We start from the raw sequence: 25303 nt of genomic DNA on the forward strand, positions 1-25303 counted from the left end.
TCAGCTGGATTTGATACTGAATAGTAAGAAAGATAATTTGACACTGAAGAAAATATCTGAATTTAATGATCTGAAGTTATAAGGAGCACCTTTTTTGTATGATTTTTAAGCAGATTTATGATGTCTCTGTGTTCCGATTTGACGGAGTTACGTCTCTGAGTTTGAGGCAAATTGTGTCACTACTAAGTAGAAAAAACCTAATTTTTGTACTATTTTGGATGCTGTTTACATCAGTTCAGAGCACACCTATTCATATTCTATTACATCCCTAGTCAATACAATTTAGTTTAGAATATAGACAGAAAACGAGTTATAAAAGAAACCATCTACAAAGAAATACTTTAAGAAAGATAGTGGAACAAAAGAGAGCCCTGAACGTCACTTCTCTATTGACATTCCACTGAAATGGAAAGGATTAAACATGGAGAGGAATAAAGCCTTCATTGGTTTAATTAAAATCAAAAGGTAGCGATGTTGCTAAGCTCACTGTAGAAACAGAAAAACAAACCACAGGTGCAGTTTCAAAATCAATATGCTGCTGTTGGCTCAGAAAAGTCTCATTACCCCATGAGGATTTCTCTGGATCTTCGTTGGGGCAGAGGTGTGGATACATGATTGTTACGGTACAAACAAGCCTTGTGTATTAAAATAGAAGACCACTGAAGAGTTTTACCCCTAAAAGAAGACAGATTCATTCCAGATCACAAATATCACAGCTGTCCGGATGCTGCCAGACAAAAAGGTGGCTAAGGTCAAAATAAACAACAGAATGTGAGTTCTGACATTACGTGATAAGCATTTATATCCAGCTTTAATAAGTGTGTGTGGGCAGCAGGGTTGGCTACTTATAAGAGGGTCTGTGTTTATGAAGAAGGCTGGTTTGAACAGCCAAGAGGTGGAGACTATGTGATCCGGTCTGACTCAAAGCAAACTGACTAGAGCTGGAGCTGGATCTACCATCATGCAACTTGACTTGTGTAGACAACAAATTACACATACACAAATAGTTAGTACTACTGGCCATAATAGTCACTCAAATACAAGAGATTTTTCAGTTTGCACAGAAAAAAGAAAAAGCACTAATTTGTGCACAATTAATAATTTTGCTCTCAAATCATTCAGTTATTATTTTTACGTGTTTAAAGATTAACTACAGTTACAATGGGTGGCGACCTGTGATTTTTGGTTAAACACTGACTAGTTTTGGGGTAAAGCTAAGAAGCAGAGCTACAGCTACTTATCTGCAGAGCTAGTGGTTATCTATGTTGGACCCTATCAAATAGTTTCCAACCATTAGCCACAAGAGGTGGTCTGTAGCCAATGGCAGATATCATATCTCATCTTCACTGACAACAACAGAGCCGCCAGTCATTTCCTCTGTGTCTCTGTATGCCTACGTGTGGTTCAACCGCAGAAAAATGGCTTCTAGAAAAACACCAAGCTTTAATTTACCAGAATCAGCTCAAATGAAATTGTAATGACTCCCAACACAGTAAAAAAAACAATACCACAAGTGTGTGTGCCTCTGTGTGTGTGCACAATACTGTTAAAATTGAAACCAGAGAATGCACGGGATATCACACACACACACACACACACACACACACACACACACACACACACACACACACACACACTTTCTCCTTCCACCAGCTTAGTGGTTGCTTCCTCTCTGGGGATTGTGGGAATGAGCATGCCACTCTGTGTGTGTGTGTGTGTGTGTCGTATGATTTAGCATTGTTATTGAGAAGAACTCCAGGGCTTCAAGGTTCAGACATACTGCTGGATACAACTGGCCTACCTAGGCTGAATAACTGAATTCTGAACGCCTTGGCAAAACAAGACTTTATTTGATAGGAACATCTGAGAAAGGGGATGCCATGCAGCAAAGGGCTGTGGGCTGGATTTGAACCCGCAGCCGCTGCGGTAAGGATTGTACTTATATTTTAAACTAAGAGACAGGGGACTGTGTCTTTTTGCTGTTCATAAACAGTAGCAGAGTGGTTTACGTTTACTTTAGTGCAGGGTTTTTTGAAGCCTGACATCTTGGGCCGGGGCTGTATACAGGAATTCTAATGTTGCCATGGAGTCAGAATTAATAGCAGTTCCTATTTGCAATGCACCCATGGATGTACAGCTATCACTAAATTATGTTGATACTGAAGAAAACATGATTCTCAAGTTCTGGAGTTATAAGGAGCGTCTTTTTTCTATGAATTCTAAGTGGATTTATGGATGTTTATTCGCGATGGACATCAGAGATAATGATATCCTCAGGAAATGTAAGTCACACTGAGTTTAAAAATATGTGTATCATGTCTGGGTGTTCAGATTTTAACTAACTTCCTTCGTCCCGTTAACCTCACGCAGTATCTTTGCCTCATGTCTTCACCTCTGCGTCTCCCTGTAAACATCCGACATCTTTCAAAAGAGACTTAGACTCGTGACACTTGTCCTACCTCACAGCTCTGCCAGCGGTTGGGAATGTTTGGCCGAAGCTTCTGCTCACAAACCACCTTCCTCATCTCCTCCACTGATGGATCTGACTGAACCAGGTCGTAGTAGGGCAGCTGGTAGTCCTCATGGATGCCTGACAGAAAAATATGATGTTAAAATAATCTGGCTTTACATTGATGCATACATGTAGCACGCAAACCCCCTCAGTCTGTCTGATCATTCATCTTCCCTCCATCTATGAAGTTACTGGTGTGTCAATGTTTCCATAATTAACTATCTTCCTCTTTTGCTCCATTCATCCATCACTCCCTCCAACATTAATCAGTCAACCTCCCCCTCTTTCCTTCACTGATCCACCCCCCTCTCATTTGATCCTCACCTCCCATAGAGCAGCGACTGGCAATCTCCCAGAAGACCAAGCCCATGGCGTAGATGTCAGCTCGCTTGAAAGACTCAAAGTGTTTCATGTTTATGGAGTCGTCCAGGACCTCTGGCGCCATATACCTGAGCAGAAAGATAATGGACTGTGTTACCAAACTGTTTATTGGTTATGCAATAATTTTTCTCCCAGGAAACTTCTTGTTTCACAAGTACACAGTAAATTGTTTTATGTCTTGGTATGTGTTGCTCAAATAAAAGTATACGCTTTGTTAAAAAAGGAATAATCATCTAACCAGTACTCAGCTTTAATGCCCAGACATGTAAGCAAGCACCCATTTTTTAAAAGACGACCTGAAACTAAGTGGAGATGAGTGTATGAACTGGAAAATACAAAGACTAGCACGAGCATGCTATGACAAGTTGGTATTTTCCAGACCTTGAACTGCACTTTGCCTGTCTGTCCGGCATTTTCATGTCCAGAGCAGCGTGAATGACGCAACGGTGGGAGTGCAAATCAAAATGTTGTGCAGAAATAATTTGGGTCTGTCCCTGAAAAAATTCTTAAAAAGTGGTTATATTGTGTTTTTTGGCTTTTTCCCTTTCCGGTATTGTGTTCTATATCTTTTTTGTGCATGTAATAGGTTTGCAAAGTGAAAAATCCCAAAGTCCACCCCAAAGGGAGTTACCCTCTCCCACTGAAAACACCGCTCCTGCACTGCCTGAGAACAGCTCGACTGCAGTCCAGCCTTCACTTCCGTAATTTATCTACGTCACTATGTAACACGCGTCACAATGCACAAACTGAGCATTACCTAAATATGAAATTAAAATAACGGTATCCCTCCAGGCAGCCAATGGGCACAAAGTTGTTACTGTGATACAGAGACAGTGCACAGTTAAAACGTTCCCTATCAAAGATAAATTAGTTACAAATGAATAACTTCCCACTCTGAAACGTCTCGCTCCAGTTCAAGTTGTGAAGCTGCTTCGGTTGTTCTGCCTGTGTTTGTATCAGACTTGAGCTCAAACATGTACGGCTGAACTGAAGCCATAGTTACCGGCTGCGGCGGCTTTGTTTTGGATCACACTACCTTGCTCGTCAGGACCCGCCCTACTCTGCTTCTGATTGGCTAGTAGTCCTTACCTAGGTACTGCGCATGTGCAACTCCAAACAATAAGATGCCTCACTCGGTAGCTAAAACGGAGCGTTCAAGACACAGGGTGAAAAGAGGTGCTGCAGCAATGTGCAGTATGAGAAAAAAGATGAGTTCATGAGATGCTATGGAACAGCAGGAGGAACTGCAAACTACATGTTTCACTGAAGGTTTCATGTTTTTGTGTTCAGACCACAAGTTGCAGCTTTATGCTAAAATCGATTACATACATTTTTTCCCCTCATCAGTCTACACTTAATACCCATTAATGACAAAGCAAAAACAGGATTTTAGAAATGTTTTCCACATTTATTAAAAAAAAAAAAAGCTCAGGTGCCTCCCATTTCTCTTGATCATCTTTGAGATGTTTCTACACCTTGATTGGAGTCCACCTGTGGTAAATACAATTGACTGGACATAATTTTGAAAGACGCACACCTGTCTATATAAGGTCTCCCAGCTGTCAGTGCATATCAGAACAAAAACCAAGTCATGAGGTCGAAGGAACTGCATGCAGAGCTCAGAGACAGGATTGTGTCGAGGCACAGATCTGGGGAAGGCTACAGAAACATTTCTGCTGCGTTGAAGGTCCCAAGAGCCCAGCGGCCTCCATCATTCTTAAACAGAAGATGTTTGGAACAACCAGGACTCTTCCTAGTGCTGGCCGCCTGGCCAAACTGAGCAATCGGGGAGAAGAGCCGTGGTAAGAGAGGTGACCAAGAACCCGATGGTCACTCTGACTGAGCTCCAGAGATCCTGTGTGGAGATGGGAGAAACTTCCACAAGGACAACCATCACTGCAGCACTCCACTGATCTGGGCTTTATGGCAGAGTGGCCAGACAGAAGCCTCTCCTCAGGAAAAGACACATGAAAACCTGCTTGGAGGTTGCAAAAAAGCACCTGAAGGACTCTTAGACTGTGAGAAACAAGTCTGAACTCTGGTCTGATGAAACCAAAACTGAACTGCAGTCCATCCAACCTGACAGAGCCTGAGGATCTGCAGAGAAGAATGGCAGAAAATCCCCAAATCCAGGTGTGCAAACACTCAACGCTGTAATCGCTGCCAAAGGTGCTTCAACTAAGTATGGAGTTAAGGGTCTTAATGTGTCATATTTCTGTTTCTTCTTTTTTAATAAAATTGCAATAAAATTCTAAAATCCTGTTTTAAAACTGAACGAAACAAAATGTGAAAAAGTGAAGGGGTCTGAATACTTGTCTGAATGCACTGTATATACGCTACTATCATGACCAGTGAGACTCTATGAAGTGGTGCTTGATGCAAAATGAGTGATGATATTTAAATCTGAAAATAGGCCTAACCTAAAACATGAAAAACATTAATTAAACAATTACGGATTTGTGCCAAACTGCCCATGTGTTGCATAACCACGGATTTAGATCTGCCAGTTTCTGTCGACATCGTCCTCCCCTCACTCTTCTTGTCATGAAATCTGCCTTCATCCAGACAGCAATAATCACAGTAATGATGGAGAAAAGTGGAGGCTAATGATTTCCTTTTTTTCCTTTTTGGGGGCATCAAAGCAAAGGATCTTCATCTATTACAGCCTGATTTATTAATCTCATCTGCCTGAAATGCCACCTTCCTGTGTTCTGTTTTCATTTTCCACATCTTTTGTTATGCTACAGTGTGTATTCTTTGACAGACATTTTCCATTTGCTTTGCTTTGAAACCAGTAGACACATTTAGAAAATATATATAAATAAATGGGTAGAATTGTGTATTATCAGACATCACAGCTGCTTTAACCATGATATGAATAAAAGCCTTCCCTTAAATTCATTAAATCCCTGCAGCCATCTGAAGGCAGCAGGACAGGTGTGAGATTCTACAGCCCCCAATTTGAAAAGTGCTAAATCGCGGTTAGGACCCATTACACAATGATGCATTGTGGCTACCCTGATTAAATCATGGGAAAATACCATGGTGCTGCAAAATAACCACAAAAACCTCTAATAACTGACCACATCAAATAGTTTCAATCTCTGCTCACACAGAAATCTGATAAATCTAAACCTGGTGAGCTATAATGAGATGGATTCAACAGTGTAATCAAATAACTCCCTCTCTGGGCATAAGAGAGCAAGTCTTAATTGAACTATTTAACTGAATGGTGTACAAATAATGAATGGAGGGCATCTGTTAGCAAACTGCTGTTGCTGCTTCAGATAAATTAAAAGGGTAAAACATCACGCTAAAAACAAAAGACCATCAATATTTGCTGAGGAATTCAGTTTAAGATTAATTATGTGGCAAACACCAAGGGAGCAAGTTAATCAAATTTAAAAAGCAAGCTATCTTTATTTACATCAATATTAAAAACAACAACACACAGGATGCATTTGAATCCGAGTCTGTAGAGAGGCTTTTGTGTTTGAAAGAAAACAGGGCAGGAACATATCAAGTACAGTGTATAACCCTGAATCTATCATGCTTTAGACAAACTGAGAGGAACATTCTCTCTGGTTACTGGGATTCTGAAGAAAGAGATACACTGACTGCTCACAACTGTACTGTTACCGCCATGTTTCCTCACCAACACCTGATAATGAATGTTCCTTCAAAAAGTACTGTATCTTTAAATATATGTATAAGTACCCTTTTGGTTCTGATCTCAGGCTTTAGATACATCAAATCCTGCTTAAAATACACAAGCTATTCAATACTGTTCAAGTCAACCTTTCTTTCAAAAAACAACTGACATCCTCTCAGATGGACAGTACAGTGATTGCTACTGTTTAAAACCTTACCAGTTATGGCCAAGCACATACTGTTACATTTACCTTGCACCCTGACCGACCCTTTATAAAGTTTCCTCTGAACTAAAAGTCCATTCCTGTACTAATGATACTGCATACTGTTAATGTGAGTTCCAATTCCAAAAAACAAAATACCATTCAGTTCAGCTTTGTCCATCTACTGAGCTAGTAAACACAAAATTAGAGTTTAGCAACACATCTATACGTTTCTCTGTTCCTTAATTCTGACAATCCCCAACAAATAAACTGATAAAGATAGAAAGTCATATTTAAAAAAAAAACAAAAAACTAGTCCACTTACTGGCTTAGCTCCATGGGTGGAATTTGATAATGATCTGGTTTGGTTACAATCCCCTCACCCATATAAGACTGTCATCACATGCCCGAAGTTCCATACTCCGGAAAAGGCAAGTAGGAGTTAAAGGAATAATCCAACATTTTTGGAAACGCATTTCTTTGTTTTCTTGCTGAGAGTCAAAGAGAAGATCAACACCACTCTCAAGTCTGTACAGTAAATATAAGGCTACAGTTAGCAGACTGTTAGTTTAGCTTAGCACCTATCAGCACCTCTAAAGCTCATAACACGTTACATCTCGCCATTCTACCATTCCTTGGCAGGGAGCAGTTGCCAGGCAACCAGGTCCAGGAAGTTATTGGTCCTGGCAAAGAAATAATAAAAGAGCAAATGTAAGTTTTTCCAAAAGTCAAAAATGAACTTTCATGCTCAAGCGATATTTTTATATCACTTGCTCTTTCGCCTTTATTTTTCAAAATGGATGAATAGAAGAGTCATAAAGTCAGCAAATTGACAATACTTGAGTTATGTTACATAATATCTATCTAAGCTTTGCCAGCATTAGTTAACATTAATCACCATAAGCTACTGGTCATATCAGACCAAGTAAGTCGTAGCAGCAAAACCCCTGAGTGTGTTGAACTCAGCAAGTTTTGTTGCTTATGAATTCAACTTTAAACCTTTTTCAACCTTCTTCTAGTTATGGTATTTTTCACTGTATTTTGTGTTTATGTTTTGCGTAGTCCCACAAAGTTGCAATATATGCTTAATTGTTCTGGGTTGAAATCCAAATGTAACATGATTTACTGTGATATTTTTGGCCATAGTGTGAACATTTTATTCCGGTACATCCCTAGCACAAACTTAGTAAATCCAACAAAATCCTGTTTGAGATCAGTTAGTTATTTGACATTTATTCAAAGGCAAAGCTGATAAAATGCTACTGTGTTATAGTAGCCACGCAAAAAACACAGGTATTCGTTACTCGCTCCCTTTCTACCCAGCTAATAATTCTGTGTGTCTCTTTCCACACATCTCTTGTTCTATTATGAAGACTTGTATAGCCACAGGGTTGGAAAGTGAGCAGTACACTGAAGCCATACACAGCACTTTTTCCAACACTCTTTCCCTTCCTCCTTCCTTTCCAGTGATACCAGCATAGCTTTCGTCACGCTCTCTCTCCCTATTTTTTGTCTTGTTTATGACTTTCTCCTGCCTTCTTCTCTGTGTGGTGGTTTGATGCTGCGGGCGTATTACAGTGCCACTGAATGATTTAGTAACCCTTGGGTCAGTGGAGACAGAAGCTCTGGCCTTGGCTAAAGTTATGCTATATATAGATGATCTGATCTAGTGTTTTTTTTAAACTTTCTATCATAATGCCAAACTTCCAGCAAAGAAAAAGTCGTTTTCAGTTGCACATGAAAAAGAAAGCAAAGACTGAAGGATACATTGTGGTTGCCCTGAAAGAGTGTTTGGCAAGTTAGCAGAGGTCCATGACGTCCTCAGGTCCTGAGTGGCCCGGTCCGTCAGTGTAAACACAGTGCTATCTCTGCTAGGTTGAGCACCAACTGAGACTCTGTTTCCACACTCTAAAATGACTAGTCTAGCCGAAAGTGACAAGATGACTGATTTGAACCAGAGATGAAGTCCTGATAAACCTGAGAGCTGAAACAGTCGAGGCAGAAAGCCTGACACTCTAATGGCCTGACTTCTTTATTTACACCCCAATTCACTGTGGTGACTTGTTTTGAAGCTCAGAGACGTGCTGTGAAACATCACAACACTCACTCACAATGACAACATCACACCTGCCTACACAGTGAAGCAGATTTGAGAGTATCCCAAAAGGATACTCATGTCATAATAAAAGATAGCCAAAAGAGCCAAAATGGCTGAGCCAAAGAATTCCAGTTACCTCCTGACAGAATCACAGTGGATAAAGAACAAGATGGAGAAGCAGATGTCCAATCCTTAGTTAACCGCTTCTAAAGAAATATGACAAAAAACTGTTTGCATTTTATTGCTGTTTTGCATTCTGTGCAGCGTGCAGTTACCTTTTGGTTCCCACTCTGTGGTTTGGAGCGATGTCGATGGTGTCGGTGGCAGAGTCGTGGCGGACGGCTAGACCCAGGTCAGCGATACAGCAAGTCCCATTCTTCTTCACCAGAATGTTCTTTGACTTCAGGTCTCTGTGGGCAATAGCTGGCTTCCCTGGAGACAGAGTCATACATTCAACAAAAGATACATTTAGATAGCGTGAAGTCAAGTAGTTTGCTTGGACCCCATCCAAAATCCAGATTTAATACACTTTTATTTAAACCTAAGAACATACGTATATGCGTCTCCGTTATCCCAAATCTGATTGCAACTGTCTTGGTGTTCCTGGCAACAACAACAGTTTACCTAGCTAGATAATAACTATTCATCAACCAACACAAACGCATGGATGGACTATGAGCAAGACAAAAGGTTTTGTTTTCTCCCTCACCTGTACCAATCATTGAGTGAATACATTGATAATGGCCATGCTTTCTGTGAGGGTCCCTCACAGAAAGTCCCTGTGACTGCCCATGTCTGCCAGAGTCCACGGGGACTGTCCACGTGCTGCCCAAAATGTAGGACCGTGCTGACTCCTGGGCGATACGTACATGTTCGCACACATTTGTAGTCAAAGAAGTTGAACCAGGCTCAACTTTTGCTGCAAAGCAATGCAACATCATCCTGTGTTGGCCAATCAAATACATGCAAGCACACATTCCTGGTGGATTACTTTGTAACATGAATGCTGTATTTGTACTGTTAACCTGTGATGAAAAATCAAATATTTCTCGTTGTGATAACTTCCCAGAGTTGTAAAATCCTCTCTGTGAGTATCACATACCATTCTGCAGTGTCTTGGCTTCTGATAAGCCTTTAAAACACATTAATCTGTTACTCCAACTGGACTTTCTGGATCAGATTTCATTGTCTCCCGAATACCTTAACAATTTGACCCCTGTGCTGTTACACAGGGCTGTTTTCGGTATGAATCTCCCCTTAAGGGAACAGATAAATGCTACAACAGCATGTTGTGCCTCGCTGGAGCCACTTTCTTACTGTTGCTATATAGTGACAGTCAGAAGGACAACTGATTTCAATGTATTTTCAGTCCACACAAGTCACTTACTGATGTAGTTTCATTTGGGAGGAGTAAAGACTACAATGCGTCTTAGCAAGACGGATGCATTTACACCTTTCCTTCTGTTGGCTACGATGCGTCTTGGAATTTAACAAGTTTCTTGGATGCATTTACACTTGGCTTTGTTTGATTATCAGATAGCTATTCGATCCACCCAAGACACATGAAGTGTCTTTTGGCCTAAAGCAGGAAAGGGCGAGACATTTCTTGGGACAAAAACCATTTCCTTTGTGTGCAGCTCAGGTTGCTGTCCACACTTACAGAAACTCCAAAACCCATTTCTTCTTACTAGAAACTTCCAGCTCCCCGGCGATCTCCCTCCAGCCAGCTGCCACCTTATTTAGGTTAACTCCTAATTTAAACTTCATGAATCAACCGTCCATGTTGCAGTGCTTTCAATGCGAGCAACAGGAATAAATAGAAACAGGGTGTCCGACAAAAGTTCAGCTCAAAATGGTGCGCCGCATCGCGCTGCGCAGTGCTGCGTCGCTCGCGGCCAGTTAGGACATTCCAATAGGACGCCGGCTCGCGTCACATTCAGTTAGGACACGGTGTAAGGTATCTGGTTAGTCTAACCAAGTTGAGACATCTTCACGAGGACATTTTATATGAGGCATTTTATTCTTCAGTTTAGTTTTATGAAGATATGAACCTGCTTGTCGAATAAGGTGATTTAGATATTCATTAAGAAGAGTGTATTATTTGCATTTTCTTATCAAATTCTTAACAAAAGAAAACATTTAAATAAAACTATTAATTGTGAAAATAAAAACACTGTTTTTGCACGTTTATGAAAAGTATCCCCAGGTAGGCATGCGGTATATGTGCCTGGGACAAATATAAGTGTCTGTGTGTCTCACCTTGTGTGCCCACTATCTCCATGTGGAGGTGGGCGAGGCCGCTGGCTGTGGACAGGGACAGTTTGATCATGCCCTCCACAGTGACGGTGTAGCGGTTCAGGTAGTCAAACAAGGAGCCGTGTTCATGGTAATCGGACACTAGCCAGAGTTGAGTCCATGTCCCGTTATCTACACACAGACAGGAAGATGAGCAAAGAGATAGAGGGTTAAAGATAAAGGTGGTTTTGTCCTTGTTCTGCTCTTCGAGAAAGAACTTGTCTCCACTAGAGCCTGACTGATTTAATCTTACGGCATAATCCCTACATGTCTTAGTTCTGCATGCCATATGTTATTTTCACAATCATTTACGTAGGCTGCTCAGAAATGCCATCAATTGCCATGTGAATAGTACTACACAAGTTCTGGGACCGTTTGAACTTATTGGGATTTTTTCCCCCTGTATGTCCACATGTTTTAAACACAAATACCTGTTTATGAACAGACAAGAGGAGAGTGTTCCAGAGGTATAAGAACCATACTGATGGGACATTCTGAACATTCTGCCACAACATTCACTCATAGTCGAAAACTCAAAAAAACAAAGACAAATTTAATGAATAGTTTTACTTTTCTTGTTTCTCTAAACATGATGATAATGAGTTCTACGGAGTCTACACAGTCTTTTTTTCTATGATTTCTAGGTGGATTTACAGATTATCTGCGATGGACATCAAACTGGAAAGAGTGTTGCCCTGATTCCAGCAATGTATGTATGATGTCTGTGTGTTCAGATTTGACTGAATCATGAAGTGTGTGATTTTTGAAGCAAACTGCATCATCAGCATCTGGTTCACAGGATTAACTAAATGTGGTTTGAGGGGTTTTTGCAGATGGTACTGAAATGAAATTCATATCTACACAGAGTTCTAATGTAGTTGTTTGTGCAGACACAGACAGACCCAGACAGGTGTCACCATAACTATATCATATCCTACATACCACGTATAGACAGCAAAACCTTCTATCAGTCAAATTGTAATGAACACACAAAATCCATTTGCTCCTAGGCCACAATGCTCCTGTGTGTGTGCTGCTAGAGCTGTTAGACTGTGTGTTAATGTGTGCTTGGCCTTCACTGTGAACGGTTACTCCTCCACACTGTCTGCCAGCCCGTCTATTCACAGTGAACGCTCGCATGTACTAACTTCACTTTTAGCGACGTTCATTTGTAATTCAATTAATTTCCAGATGATAAGCTCAGCCTGATGAAGATCTAATTTACAGGGTTTGGAATTGATATGCTTTAATCAAAACTTGATTCAATGATGTTTAATTAGCTTCACAATCGGTTTTCTTCATGCTTTAATTTATTTCTGTGTGTTAAGTTATTCTTGTATTTTCCTGCTGGACCTAGTCTGATTTATATTCTGTTCTTCCTCGCTGTATGCTAACCCTAACCCTTTCCACACAGGTATATGTGCAGTCTTATCGTCCAGCCTCTCAGAGCTCTTCTGGAGGTTTTTCACCTTTGTTGTCAGCAGCGATGAAGCCCAGAATGTTCTCGTGTCTCAGCATCACAGTCTGGTAGATCTCAGCCTCGCGGAACCAGGAGCGCTCCTCGCGGGAGGAGAAGATCTTCACGGCCACCTCCTCACCACGCCATTTACCCCGCCACACCTCCCCAAAACGCCCCTTCCCAATGCTCTCCTGGAGGATGATGGTCCTGGCGATGGTCCTCTGGACCAGCAGCGGCAGGCCTGGAGAGAAACAGACAGAAATAAATAAATTATATTTTAATTCAATTCAATTTTATTTATGTAGAGCCAATTCATAACAGTTATCTCACTGCACATATTTTTCAATTTGTCTACAGGGTAGCAATACCTTATTTTCTCAGGAAAAGGGCAAATAATTGATTGTGTGAAAAGTAGATTTAGTATTACATCACTATTTAATATCTTATAAGCGTTTTTACTTTTTCCTCATAACATTATGACTTTGTTATGACTCCATTTTCAAAATCATCTTTTTCCCCCTCTATCAAAAGTGGCCCTTATACATCATACTCAAGCCCATTTTCAGTCACTTGAATTAAACCACAGGTGTTCTGGTGGGAAGATGCTCCACTCTTTGTACCGCTGTGTCATTTACAGTGTTAGTGCTTTATCTCCCACTGGGTGGTGCATTTTTCTCAGGGGAACCACCTATGAACAGATGATATGTACTAGTTTAGTGGAGATAAATATACGTTCATCTTCTGCACAATAACTCCAGTAACAACATATTCTGATAAAACTGTACCGTCAGTACAAAAACACTGCAGTTTGCCAACCTTAGTGTCAAGTCTTCAACCACAGTTTTTTTTTTAAAGTTTGTTTGGTGAAGTGCAATAGAGTTTGCTCCTCTTGCAAACGCATTTGACCAGTTACATTTCCAATAATCAAACACTTGAAATACTGTAACAACTGTAACTCTGTCAGCTCCCTAGTTTGGTAAACTGCTGATGAGGAAACAGAACATGGAAGCGGAATAAAAATCCTACACCGAACAGGCAAAACACACATATTCTGACTCAGCAAAGTAATTCAAACAGCCCACACAGTTCTGCAAACACACACGATAAAAACGCACACACACCAGTCACACTCACAATTGCATATTGTGCAATATAGTGTAAATAGCTAGAAAAACTGAATCCAAGTCTTTCCCTGGTAGCGTGTTGGAGGTGCCAGTCTCCACAGAGAGGTGCTAAATTATGGCTAGCATAAAGAACAGCTTCTGCCAGTGCAGAGTGTGTTTATGCAGTTCCACAGCCTGAATGTGGGCCAGTCAGTCATTACAATAGACTTCTACTTTAAGATGTGTACAGCTGCAGGGTCTTACTGCTGTACATGTGTGCAAACAGAAACACACACACACACACACACACACACACACACACACACACACACACACACACACACACAAAGAGAAGACTGTGTGCAAGTCCTTTAAAATCTAGTTACATACTTACACAAACAGGATCACACCAACTAACAACTGTATCTAACAACGCTGAAAAGTAATTCATCATGTCAGTTTGTAATTCCTTTTATATTAAATATTCTTAATATGTCACATTGATTTAAACATGGATGTATATAAGCCTAATTGGTATAAGCCAAGCAGCAACCTCCGCGGCTGAAAAATGACGCCAACGCAGAAGTGCCAAAAACTGCAGTTCCTCCAATGGCCACTTGAGGCAGGCTCCAAAAGCGAGTCAGTCCCCACAGAGCCCCGTGTTAAAATGCCCAACTTTACAGCAGAAATAAACACGTTTACAGCCTGGTACAAACAACTGTTTTGGTCTCCACAGCTAATTTCCCCCTTCAGCTGTGAGGGGGGTGAATTTGTATATAACTCACCCGTTTAAATTATATTAAGGCTTTAAGTTCTGCATAATTAAGGCCGCGTGACAGGTGGGGGCCCTCTCAGGTGGCTAGCCAACCATCAACCAGGCTTCATTCGGCCGCCTCAGCTCCACCTCTTCGCCCATTTTTGGATCACCTGGAGTCATGGACTGCCAAGGTGGCGACGGCCGGAGCCACCGGAGCCACCGGAGCCGCCCACTTTGAGCTTCACAGCGGCTCTTCAAAAACCTATGGGCGACGTCACGGACACCACGTCCATGATTTATACAGTCTATGATATAAGCATCCATATAAACCCTGAGTTACGACTACAGTAAAAATATTATATATTTTTTTTAAGATTCACACATGTAAACCTATAACCTTTGTTAAAAAAGTAAAAGGAATTAAAAAAATAAATCATACACTGAACGTTCATTGGTTTGTGAGCAGCAAAATATATCCTTGTGTAATTCTAAACACACAAACACCTACTGTGAAATGGACCAGAGGATAATGAAACCAAATTGAAAATGTGATCAACTTGAGCAGCTCAGAACAAAGAGGCTCTAATTAATTGGCATCTGCAGTCAAAAAGCAATACATGTTACAATGATACTAACAATCAATGTATTTCATTGTTCAAACTCTGTCTTCCTCAAAAAACATGTTTTTTTTGCTGTGATAATGACGCTCCACCTGATCAAACCTGATAGAGAGCCCGCTTGGATCTACTTGAGTATTAGACACATTGACTCACAGTATATTTCTGACCTGTATAGACTCTTGGTTACTAGGAACCAAGTGGACCTGGGAAGACAGCTACACACTGGTACAAATGCTGTATTGGGAGTCACAGCTCTGCAAAGTGATCAGTTTTGTACTTTTCAATCTTGAACTGTAATTTCCTTTAGCTGATCTGTAGCTGAGACTGTAATCACGGCTATGCTGTAGTAGTACAGTTATAGTTAAATGTTACAAATATACATCCTGAATGAACCACAGAAAATACAAAGTAGCATCCTCATTCATTACTAAAATATATTAAAAAAGCCTTATGCCACAACTCACAAAGAGTTCCTGGCCTGGCACAGTCACTTCCTGGAGTCTTGTCGTCACTGTGAGGTTGCCAGGCAACCAGCAGAGATTCCAGGCAGTGATTGTGCCTGGCCACAAAATAGTGCGGCACATGATCGCCCGTAACAACAAAACTTGTACTTTTCACACTTCACTAGCTAATCTAAACAGCTTCTAGGGGTAGCTTCATAATTATCGTACAAACATGAGTGGTATTGATCTGCAAGAAAGTGACTAAGCCTATCCCCCCAAACTATCCCTTTAATTCAGTAATTACTACAAATTCAGTTATCAACGGAAGAATCACCATCCAAAAAAAGCAGAGTGAAAATTACACACATCCGCTGGACTGCGCAGCAGGGCACTCCGATAAGCACCCCTGCAACATACCGTGAAGTTACGGTCTGCCTTTTCCATTGTTGACAGACACATTCCACAATCGGTTGCTTTTGTTATTTTTGTTTTTTTTAAATTTGTTTTTAAATTTTTTTAAAAAGACATGGTACTGATATGAAAATGAGAGATTCAAAGCATGACTGACTAAAAATGATCATGATAACATTTTTGACATAATGCCCAGATCTACTCCACCCTGAACATGTATGGGTTAACTGAAGGCAGTTCAAAATAAGTCCGAGCTCAAACACATTCTCAAACATTTCTCATCCTTGTTCAGCATTTGGTCCTACCAGAAAACTGTCTGACATGGAAATTGTTTTCAAAGTTATTAGTGTGGACATGGCCCAAGATGCTGAAAATCATCAGCCCATGCTTTATTAGAAGCTGCACATATCACACCCGGCCCCTCTCATTTAGGTGTGGGTATATTATTAGTTGCAGTCCAACGCGCGCACACACACACACACACACACACACACACACACACACACACAGTCAGCCAGACTTTCCAGGAACACCAGGACTCTGGGGTGCAGCATTGTACCTGATCCAGAGCCCGAGGTGGTCATGTCATAGATGAGGTCCTTCAGCGTTGTTCCGACAGTAATGAAGGGGTGGTCCATGGAGGGGTCCTCTTCGTTGGGCACCCGATGGTGGTGGTGATGATGGGCCCCGGCACCTCCGGCCCCCAGACCCCTGTGGCTGTGGCAAACATAGAACGCCAAGACCAGCAGCAGGCAGAGCACACACACCGGGCCAGCAATCACTGCTGCGAGGGCCACGGGGCCCAGAGGTGGAGTCTTTACTGTGGGGACTGCAGGACAGAAAGGAGACAGACACAGAGTAGATCAGAAAATATGACAGATCAAAAGTTAATATATGACCTGTCAGTGTAGCGGGTTATATCTGGCTCTGAGATCAACATGTAAGCAAAAAAGTGATCAACATGTGAGAGATCAAGGAAGAGTTAACTTTGAGCATACTGATGGCTGGCAAGTGGCAGGGCTAAAGTGCTAGCCACAAGCCAGGAAGTGAACTGGCCAAGTGGTGCGGGGGCACATTCCATCTGCTCAGCTGATGGGAGATTTGGCCTGTAGCTCTCTCACACACACACACACACACACACACACACACACACACACACACACACACACACACAGTCCAAAGAGGCAACTACAATGTCTTCATCGATGTAGATAAAAGATGCCTGAAGACAGAAGGGACAGGTGAACTGGAAAACCTGAATCATCCATAGGTTTAACTGTCTGTCTGTCTGTGTCCTGGGTGTTTCCTTGCCTTTGACCCATTGCATGCTGGTTTAAGTTCTTGTATCCTAAAACCTTAACAACAACAACAACAACTGGGAATGGAAAGACGAATATTTGTAAACATTAATCAATTAATTAATTAGTAAAATATCCTGGAATAGATAGATAAATTTATATATTTTGGTGTCGACAATCCCCTTCTGCATTATTATACGCAGCTGGGGGGTCATAAGCAAGGATCACTTTACAGTTAGGATGCAGAGCTTCACTGTAAAATAATTTCGCATACAAGAAAACGCTTTCTCAATTTTTATGGCACGGCTGGAGCAGCGTGTTTCTGCGAGCTGGTTGGGCCTCACTGATTACTCTACAAAAACACAACGATATAACTTTATTCAGTGATTTGGGTGAAACTGGATCATATCTTATGGAGCCAGAATGGGCACCAGGACTGATGCTTTCCATTTCATGGAAACTTTAAAAGCTTCTAAAACACTAACCATCTCTGCAGTTCCCCCAGTTAAGTTATCAATGTTAATCAATTATAGATTGAATATAGAATTCTGCTGTCTATTTTAGTTTACAATCCGATGGGGCCCAAGCATTGTTAAAAATGAGCAGAGGTCCAGAACAATGCCAGCAATTGTGCTCCAACATAAATAAAAGTTAATTGATTGAAAAGACGACCTCCTGGTCACAAGCTCGCTTCTCTAACCTTTAGGCCACCACTGCCCACTAGATGATAATAAAATGTTAATAAAAAAAAAAGTACAACACTGCTAACGCACTCTTTCTGCTCTTTTCTAACTCCACTGTATTACACACACACACACATCAATTTCCCAAAGCTTAAATGCGACAGAGCACAGAAAAAACATGGAGAACACTTTCAAGGCTTTTGCCACAGAGCTGCTGCTGTTGGCAGAGCCTCTGTGACACCCGACCAAAATAAAATACCAGTGGAGAAGACGTGAAAAATCAAAGTGGGAGCTAAAGCAAGAGAGAGGGAAAGTGAAAGGCAGAAACAGTCCTAATTAAAGTGACAGATGAGATAGATACCAAGGAGACTGCATGTCCTCTCTTTTCAATAAAAGAGGACATGAAAACAGGAAAAATATAACAAATATTTAATAAAGTGCTAATTCAAACCCATATTGGGGATTGGATGGTGTGTTGTGCAGAAAAGACTGAGGAACAGAGAGGTGAAGGGATTTACTGTAATGTAATAGTGAGGTTATTGGAGCAAAGTCACAGAAATCTGAAAATAAAATGACAATTAAACTAACAGGTGGGGAGAAAAGAAAAAAAGGGAAGACTATCATTAATTCACACTCATACAACCATACATGTATTGGTTAATTTTAGGCCCCACTGTACCGCACAAACTCAACCTTTTTTTATTTGTTTACAATCCAGTATTAAAATTATCTGGTAAGTTAAATCTAGTTTCAGGGTGCATATTGTACATGGACAGTAACGTAGAGTTATGCAAATTCAGCTTGTATGCTGCAATTCTAATTTGCTATTTAACTACAGTACACACAGGACATCAGTGTTTAAAAGCCATGCACTTCCATGGTAAATCCACACATGGGATTATTCTTGCGGACCTCTGCTCAGAACTGTCTGTTTGTTTAAATGCGTTTGTTAATCATAGCAATAATGCATTTTGTAAAGTATCGCAGTACAGCTACACAGTTCAATTTATACAAATTCACTGCAAATTTCAGTATTGTTTATGGTATCCACATTGTATGAAAAATGGCTGATAATATGGTTAGCATCTTAACATTAAAAAACACTTGACATGTGGGAGACATTGCCCATCAACTTTGACTGTGTTTGAGTACCATGCATCATTGATGTAAACACAGAGTCCACATCTCCTCGTCCACGGTCAAGTGCAATCAGAATCAGAAAAAAATCAGAATCAGAAATACTTTATTGATCCCCGAGGGGATTGTTACAGCAGCTCGCCTTTACGTCAGTGCACACAGGAATAGAAGTACTAGCAAAAAATATAATACACTATAATGCACTATAATACAGGTCAGAAAATAAATTAAGGTCAGGTCAGATACAGGTCAAATACATTGTACACAAAATAAATTAAGTACCAAGTGGGTATAAGAATAAAATAAAATAACATAAGTGAAGTGCCAAGTAGGTTTACCGGTTGATGATAATAATAATAATAATAATAATAATAATATGGTATAAGGTAATAGTGCATGGACTGTCAAGTTAAGTGTAGCTTATTAAGGTTATAATGAGACTGAGGATATTGCACAGCAGCAATGGAGGTATGAGTAATATCAATATCAATAATTAGGGAATTTTAAACTAAAATATTGCACAGGAGTATTACATAGAATATTGCACAACCTTCCGCTGAAGGTACTCCTTTGCTTGACCAGCACGTCATGGAGTGGGTGGGAGACAGTGTCCAAGATGGCATGTAGTTGGGCCAGCATCCTCTTCTCTGACACCATCGACAGAGAGTCCAGCTCCACCCCCACAACGTCACTGGCCTTACGGATCAGTTTGTTGAGTCTGTTAGCGTCGGCTACCCTCAGCCTGCTGCCCCAGCATGCAACAGCATACAGGATAGCACTGGCCACCACAGACTCAAAACATCTTCAGCATTGTCCGGCAGATGTTGAAGGACCTCAGCCTCCTCAGAAAATAGAGGCTTCTTAGCCCAGTCCAGTTTATTGTCCATGTGTACTCCCAGGTATTGTAATCCTCTACCATGTCCACACTGACCCCCTGGATGGAAACCGGGGTCACTGGTGCCTTGGCCCTTCGTAGATCCATAACCAGCTCCTTAGATTTTGTCGCATTAAGCTGCAGATGGTTCTGCTCACACCATGAGACAAAGTTCCCCACCACACCCCTGTACTCAGACTCATCACCACCGCTGATACATCCCACCACAGCAGAGTCATCAGAAAACGTCTGAAGGTGGCAGGACTCTGTGTGGTAGCTGAAGTCCGTGGTGTAGATGGTGAAGAGGAAGGGAGAGAGGACAGTCCCGAGGGGCCCCAGTGTTGCTGACCACACTATCTGACAAACAGTGCTGCAGGCACATGTTGTGGTCTGCCAGTCAGGTAGTCCACAATCCAGGACACGAGGGGGGCATCCACCTGCATCGCTGCCAGCTTCTCACCCAGCAGGGCTGGCCGGATGGTGTTGAAAGCACTGGAGAAGTCAATAAACATGATCTTCACCGTGCTTGCCGGCTTGTCCAGGTGGGTGTGGATACGGTTCAGCAGGAAGACGGTGGCATCCTCAACTCCCAGCCGGGGCTGGTAGGAAAACTGAAGGGGGTCCAGGAGGGGTCTGACCATGGGCCACAGCTGTTCCAGCACCAGCCCCTCAGGGTCTTCATTATGTGGGAGGTCAGTGCCACCAGTCTGTAGTTCTTGGAGCCACTGGGACGCGGCGTCTTCGGCACAGGAACGAGGCAAGATGTCTTCCACAGAACAGGGACCCTTTGAAGACTCAGGCTCAGGTTGAAAACATGTTGAAGGTCTCCACATAGCTGGGGGGCACAAGCTTTTAGCACCCTGGGGCTAACTCCATCAGGGCCTGCAGCCTTGTTTGAGTGGAGTTTCATCAGCTGTCCTCTCACCTGGTCAGTAGTCAGGCACACAGCAGAGGTTACAGTCGGGGGAGGGGGGGAGTCATTAGTAGTGTGAAGAGGGCCGTTAGCCTGATAGCCAGTTGAGGAGGGAGTAGGACTTTCCCAAGAAGATGGGGGAGGGGGGAGCAGTGGACTCAGAGGAGCTTGAGGGCCGACAGCAGTTCAGTTAGAGGGGGGATGAGCAGGAGCCGGTGTGTCGAATCTTTTAAAGAACAGATTAAGTTTGTTGGCCCTGTCCAAGCTGCCTTCAACTCCTCTGCTGCCAGTCGGTCTGAAGCCAGTGATGCTCTACATGCCGCTCCAGACCTCTCTCATGTTGTTCTGCTGGAGTTTCCGCTCCAGCTTCCTCCTGTACTTCTCCTTGGCCTCCCTGATCTTCACCTTCAGGTCGGCCTGGATAGCCCTCACCTCCTCCCTATTACCATCAGTAAAGGCCCTCCTCTTGGCATTCAGGATGTCCTTGATGTCCTTTGTTACCCACAGTTTGTTATTTGGATAACAATGGACCATCTTAGTTGGGACAATGCGGTCCACACAGAAGTTAACGTAGCCAGTGATGCACTCAGTGAGCCCATCAGTCCTCTCCATAAAGCTCACAGAGTACATCACAGTTTGTCACCTCAAAACATTCCTGCAGTGTCTCATAGGCCTCCTCTGACCATCTCCTCACTGTCCTTGTGGTCGCAGGCTGCCTTTTAACCATAGGCACATAACAGGGTGTGAGGTAAACCAGGTTGTAGTCTGACCTACCAGGGGTGGGGGAAGCTGTATGTGTCCTTAACGTTAGCATACAGCAGGTCCAGTGTCCTCTCCTCTCTAGTAGGACAACTCACATATTGGGTGAAATTAGTCAGTGTTGTTGAAACACTGACATGGTTGAAGTCACCTGAGATTAATATGAGTGCACTTGGGTGTTGAGTCTGTAGTTGTGCTATGGCGGTGTGAATGGCGTTGCACGCCGATGCCGGGTTAGCAGGGGGGGGGAGGGGTGTAAACATCCACAACAATGGCATGTGAGAATTCACGTGGCAGATAATATGGCCGGAGTCCCACAGCTAACAGTTCAATGTCCGGGGTACAGATACTCTGCTTGATAGTAGCGTGACCAGGGTTACACAATCTGTTGTTGACCAGAACAGCAAGCCCGCCGCCTTTACGCTTATCGCTCCTGGTGTAATCCCTTTCGGCCCGAACAGTCTGAAAGTCTTCAATGGAAATGTTATGGTCCAGGATATCCTGGTGAAGCCATGTCTCTGAGAAGCACATCAAACTACACTCACGGAACTCCGTCTGACTCCGAGCTAACGCCGTTAGCTCGTCCATTTTATTCGCCAGCAATCTCACGTTGCCCATGACGAGAGAAGGCAGACACGGCTTAAATCTCTTGTTCTTAAGTCTCTTTTGTCTGGAGCCCTCTCTCTTCCCTCACCGCTTCGTTCCACCTCTGCATCCTCGGTGTACCCTCCTCCAGATCTCAGTGGGGACATCGGTTGTCCTGGGCGCCATGCCGCTCGGCTTCAGCGCGATCTGCAGCGGTGGCCTGACCGAGTAGCAGGAGAAGAAGTTCCACGGCGAAAAAAAGTACTAAAACACTTTCTACTCTCATTTTCGTAAAGAGCGTAGTTTAAAATATACTTACACAAAAGTTATTCAAGTTTGGAAGAAAAAGTTAAGCTAAAAGTTGGGAAAAGTAAGACGACGAGACGGAGCTACGGCAATAGGCAGCATGCAGGCTGGAGAGGGGTTTTCTTTTTTCACAAAAATGGCTTCTTTTGACGGAACATGTTCACATGCCATCTGGAACAATGAGTTAAATTACCAAGCTGTTCGTCACTATTACCACTTAACTGTGGTATAATAGTGATGAACAGCTACAAACTATAAATCAGGGCTAAAGCCTTTAAACATTTTAAAAGCAACAGAGGGTGAAAATCTGAAAATCATCATCTAAAGAAAACAAGATAAAAAAATAATAATGATAATAACAAGGCTACTACTAGAGGTAGTAATGGAGGGATTAGTTCTTCTGCTAAAAAGGATCACAACACATGACAAAAGCTGTATTCCAAAATCGTATTTAACCTTGGTGATATCTTTAGTAAACACTATTTTGAGGGCTGTCTCAAAGAAAAAGAAAATGAAAGGTTGAATGGTTACGATCATCAGTAAAAACTAGCTTTGTGGGCGGTTTTACTGTATCTCCTCAAACAAACCATGGCTGTGGTCACAGTGAATGCCTTCATGCTCAATTCCACTTTGCAGCTTACATTTGTACACAGATCAAATTTGTTCAGATCTCAGTAAAAAATAAAAAAAGGCTATAGTTATTTTCTGAGTTGAGGGAAATGGATTGGTACACTTGCAGCTGTAGTGGGAATGTAGCCTTATCTTGAGAACTCTTTCTTTGCTAAACCAGCAAAGAAAGAGACAGACCCAGCTGTGAAACAGAGTGGGTGCAGTCCAGTCCAGACAGACAAATCAGCCAGGAGAGGCATGCATGCACTCTGGTAACCCTACAAACTTTACAAATAAACAGACAGCACATTCCTTCCCAGTACTGCCCATTTCTGTCATTTTACTTCTGCTGAATGTGTCACTCGACAAGCAAAACTAAAACCTATAAGTCTATTACAGTGACCCTGTATAAGTGTCTAAAGCCCTGATTAAACACTGTTAGTTAGTGCATTTAGCGTTACATTTCATATTGTGTGTTTTGCTTTTATTATATTTTTAATAAATGCTTGTGGGTAATTATGCTGGTTTTTTCATGTTGAGAGTGAATAATTCACAAATTCACCTTCTATCTAGAACTCCTAATCCTTCAACCTACTAACTATTGATGGTAAATTTGGACTTAATTAATTAATTATTTGATTATCTTTGATAATTTTGATTTCAATTTGAATTTAATTGATTGCACCTGTGCAATTTGGTGCCCACCATTGTGAATCCCAACAGCTGAGTGCAGTGTCATCTCTGTGGATCTCCGCTCTCCTGCAGCCATACACACACCAGTATACAAAACAACAACTTTGTTACAGTAACGAGTGTAAATATAATTTGTTGTTGATCAACAGCAGAGAATAGGATTATGGGGAAGGAGTAATTTTAAAGTATAAAGTATCTATTGGTGTTTTTTAATTCCATGACACAATATTGAAATCAACATTAAAATTCACTGGAACTGCTATGTATTAAAGCTGAATACAGCTGCCATCAACAGTGAACTTTAGATAGAGGGTTAGTATTTGTTACTCAAAACATATCTAGTGATGTGACATTGGGTGGAGAGAAGTTCTATTGCTCATGCAACTAATGGTGGGTGGCTAGTGATTACATATTGTAGCACCTAGGGGTGTAAAGATGAACTGATACATATTGGAAAACAAACAACTGTCAGAAATATGGCTACATCAATACACAACCATATACACACATATATATAGAAAAAAAAACAAAACTTCGTCCTTCACCCTTCGCGGGTGGTCTCATCCTTCGAGCTTGGGTCCTCTACCAGAGGCCTGGGAGCTTGAGGGTTCTGCGCAGTAACTTTGCTGTTCCTAGTACTGCACTTTTCTGGACCGAGATGTCTGGTGTTCTTCCAGGGATCTGCTGTAGCCACTCCTCCAGTTTGGGGGTCACTGCCCCGAGTGCTCCGATGACCACGGGCACCACTGTTGCCTTCACCTTCCAAGCCTTCTCCAGCTCTTCTCTGAGCCCTTGGTATTTCTCTAGTTTCTCATGTTCCTTTTTCCTGATGTTGCCATCACTTGGTATTGCCACGTCAACCACAACGGCTTTCCTCTGCAGTTTGTCCACCACCACAATGTTTGGTTGGTTTGCCATTACCATTCTGTTAGTCTGAATCTGGAAGTCCCACAGGATCTTGGCTCGGTCATTCTCTACCACCTTTGGAGGTGTTTCCCACTTTGATCTTGGGGTTTCCAGTCCATACTCCGTGCAGATGTTCCTGTACACTATGCCAGCCACTTGGTTATGGCGCTCCATGTATGCTTTCCCTGCCAGCATTGTACACCCTGCAGTTATGTGCTGGATTGTCTCAGGGGCCTCTTTGCACAGCCTACACCTTGGGTCTTGTCTGGTGTGGTAGATCTGGGCCTCTATTGCTCTGGTGCTCAGGGCTTGCTCCTGTGCAGCCATGATGAGTGCCTCTGTGCTGTCCTTCAGTCCGGCCCGCTCTAGCCATTGGTAGGATTTCTTGATATCAGCCACTTCAGTTATGTTCCGGTGGTACATCCCATGTAGGGGTTTGTCCTTCCATGATGGTCCCTCCTCCAGCACCTCTTCCGCTGTTCCCCATTGCCTGAGACATTCACTGAGCACGTCATCTGTTGGGGCCTTATCTTTGATGTACTTGTGGACCTTGGATGTTTCATCCTGGATAGTGGCTCTCACGCTCACTAGTCCACGGCCGCCTTCC

The 25303-nt window shown here is 42.2% G+C and overlaps 1 protein-coding gene across 4 annotated transcripts in view; it reads right to left on the reverse strand.

Moving 5' to 3' along the window:
• The window catches only part of tgfbr1b (transforming growth factor, beta receptor 1 b), a 75621-nt gene that overhangs the window by 14975 nt on the left and 35343 nt on the right, over positions 1-25303 (reverse strand). For 3 of the 4 annotated variants that reach the window (XR_006375765.1, XR_006375764.1, XM_044176511.1), the window contains exons 3-8: positions 16493-16762; positions 12610-12840; positions 11105-11272; positions 9121-9277; positions 2837-2961; positions 2460-2590 (exon numbers count right to left, since the gene is read on the reverse strand). Coding sequence is in view for 2 of the 4 variants with exons in the window: in XM_044176511.1 (XP_044032446.1) it covers positions 2460-2590; positions 2837-2961; positions 9121-9277; positions 11105-11272; positions 12610-12840; positions 16493-16762 (1082 nt within the window). In the remaining 2 variants the exon portion in view is untranslated. The remainder of the gene's footprint in view (positions 1-2459; positions 2591-2836; positions 2962-9120; positions 9278-11104; positions 11273-12609; positions 12841-16492; positions 16763-25303) is intronic. The other variant, XM_044176512.1, reaches the window with a different exon arrangement.

This window comes from Siniperca chuatsi, linkage group LG19, assembly GCF_020085105.1.
Source record: "Siniperca chuatsi isolate FFG_IHB_CAS linkage group LG19, ASM2008510v1, whole genome shotgun sequence".
Lineage (NCBI taxonomy): Eukaryota > Metazoa > Chordata > Actinopteri > Centrarchiformes > Sinipercidae > Siniperca > Siniperca chuatsi.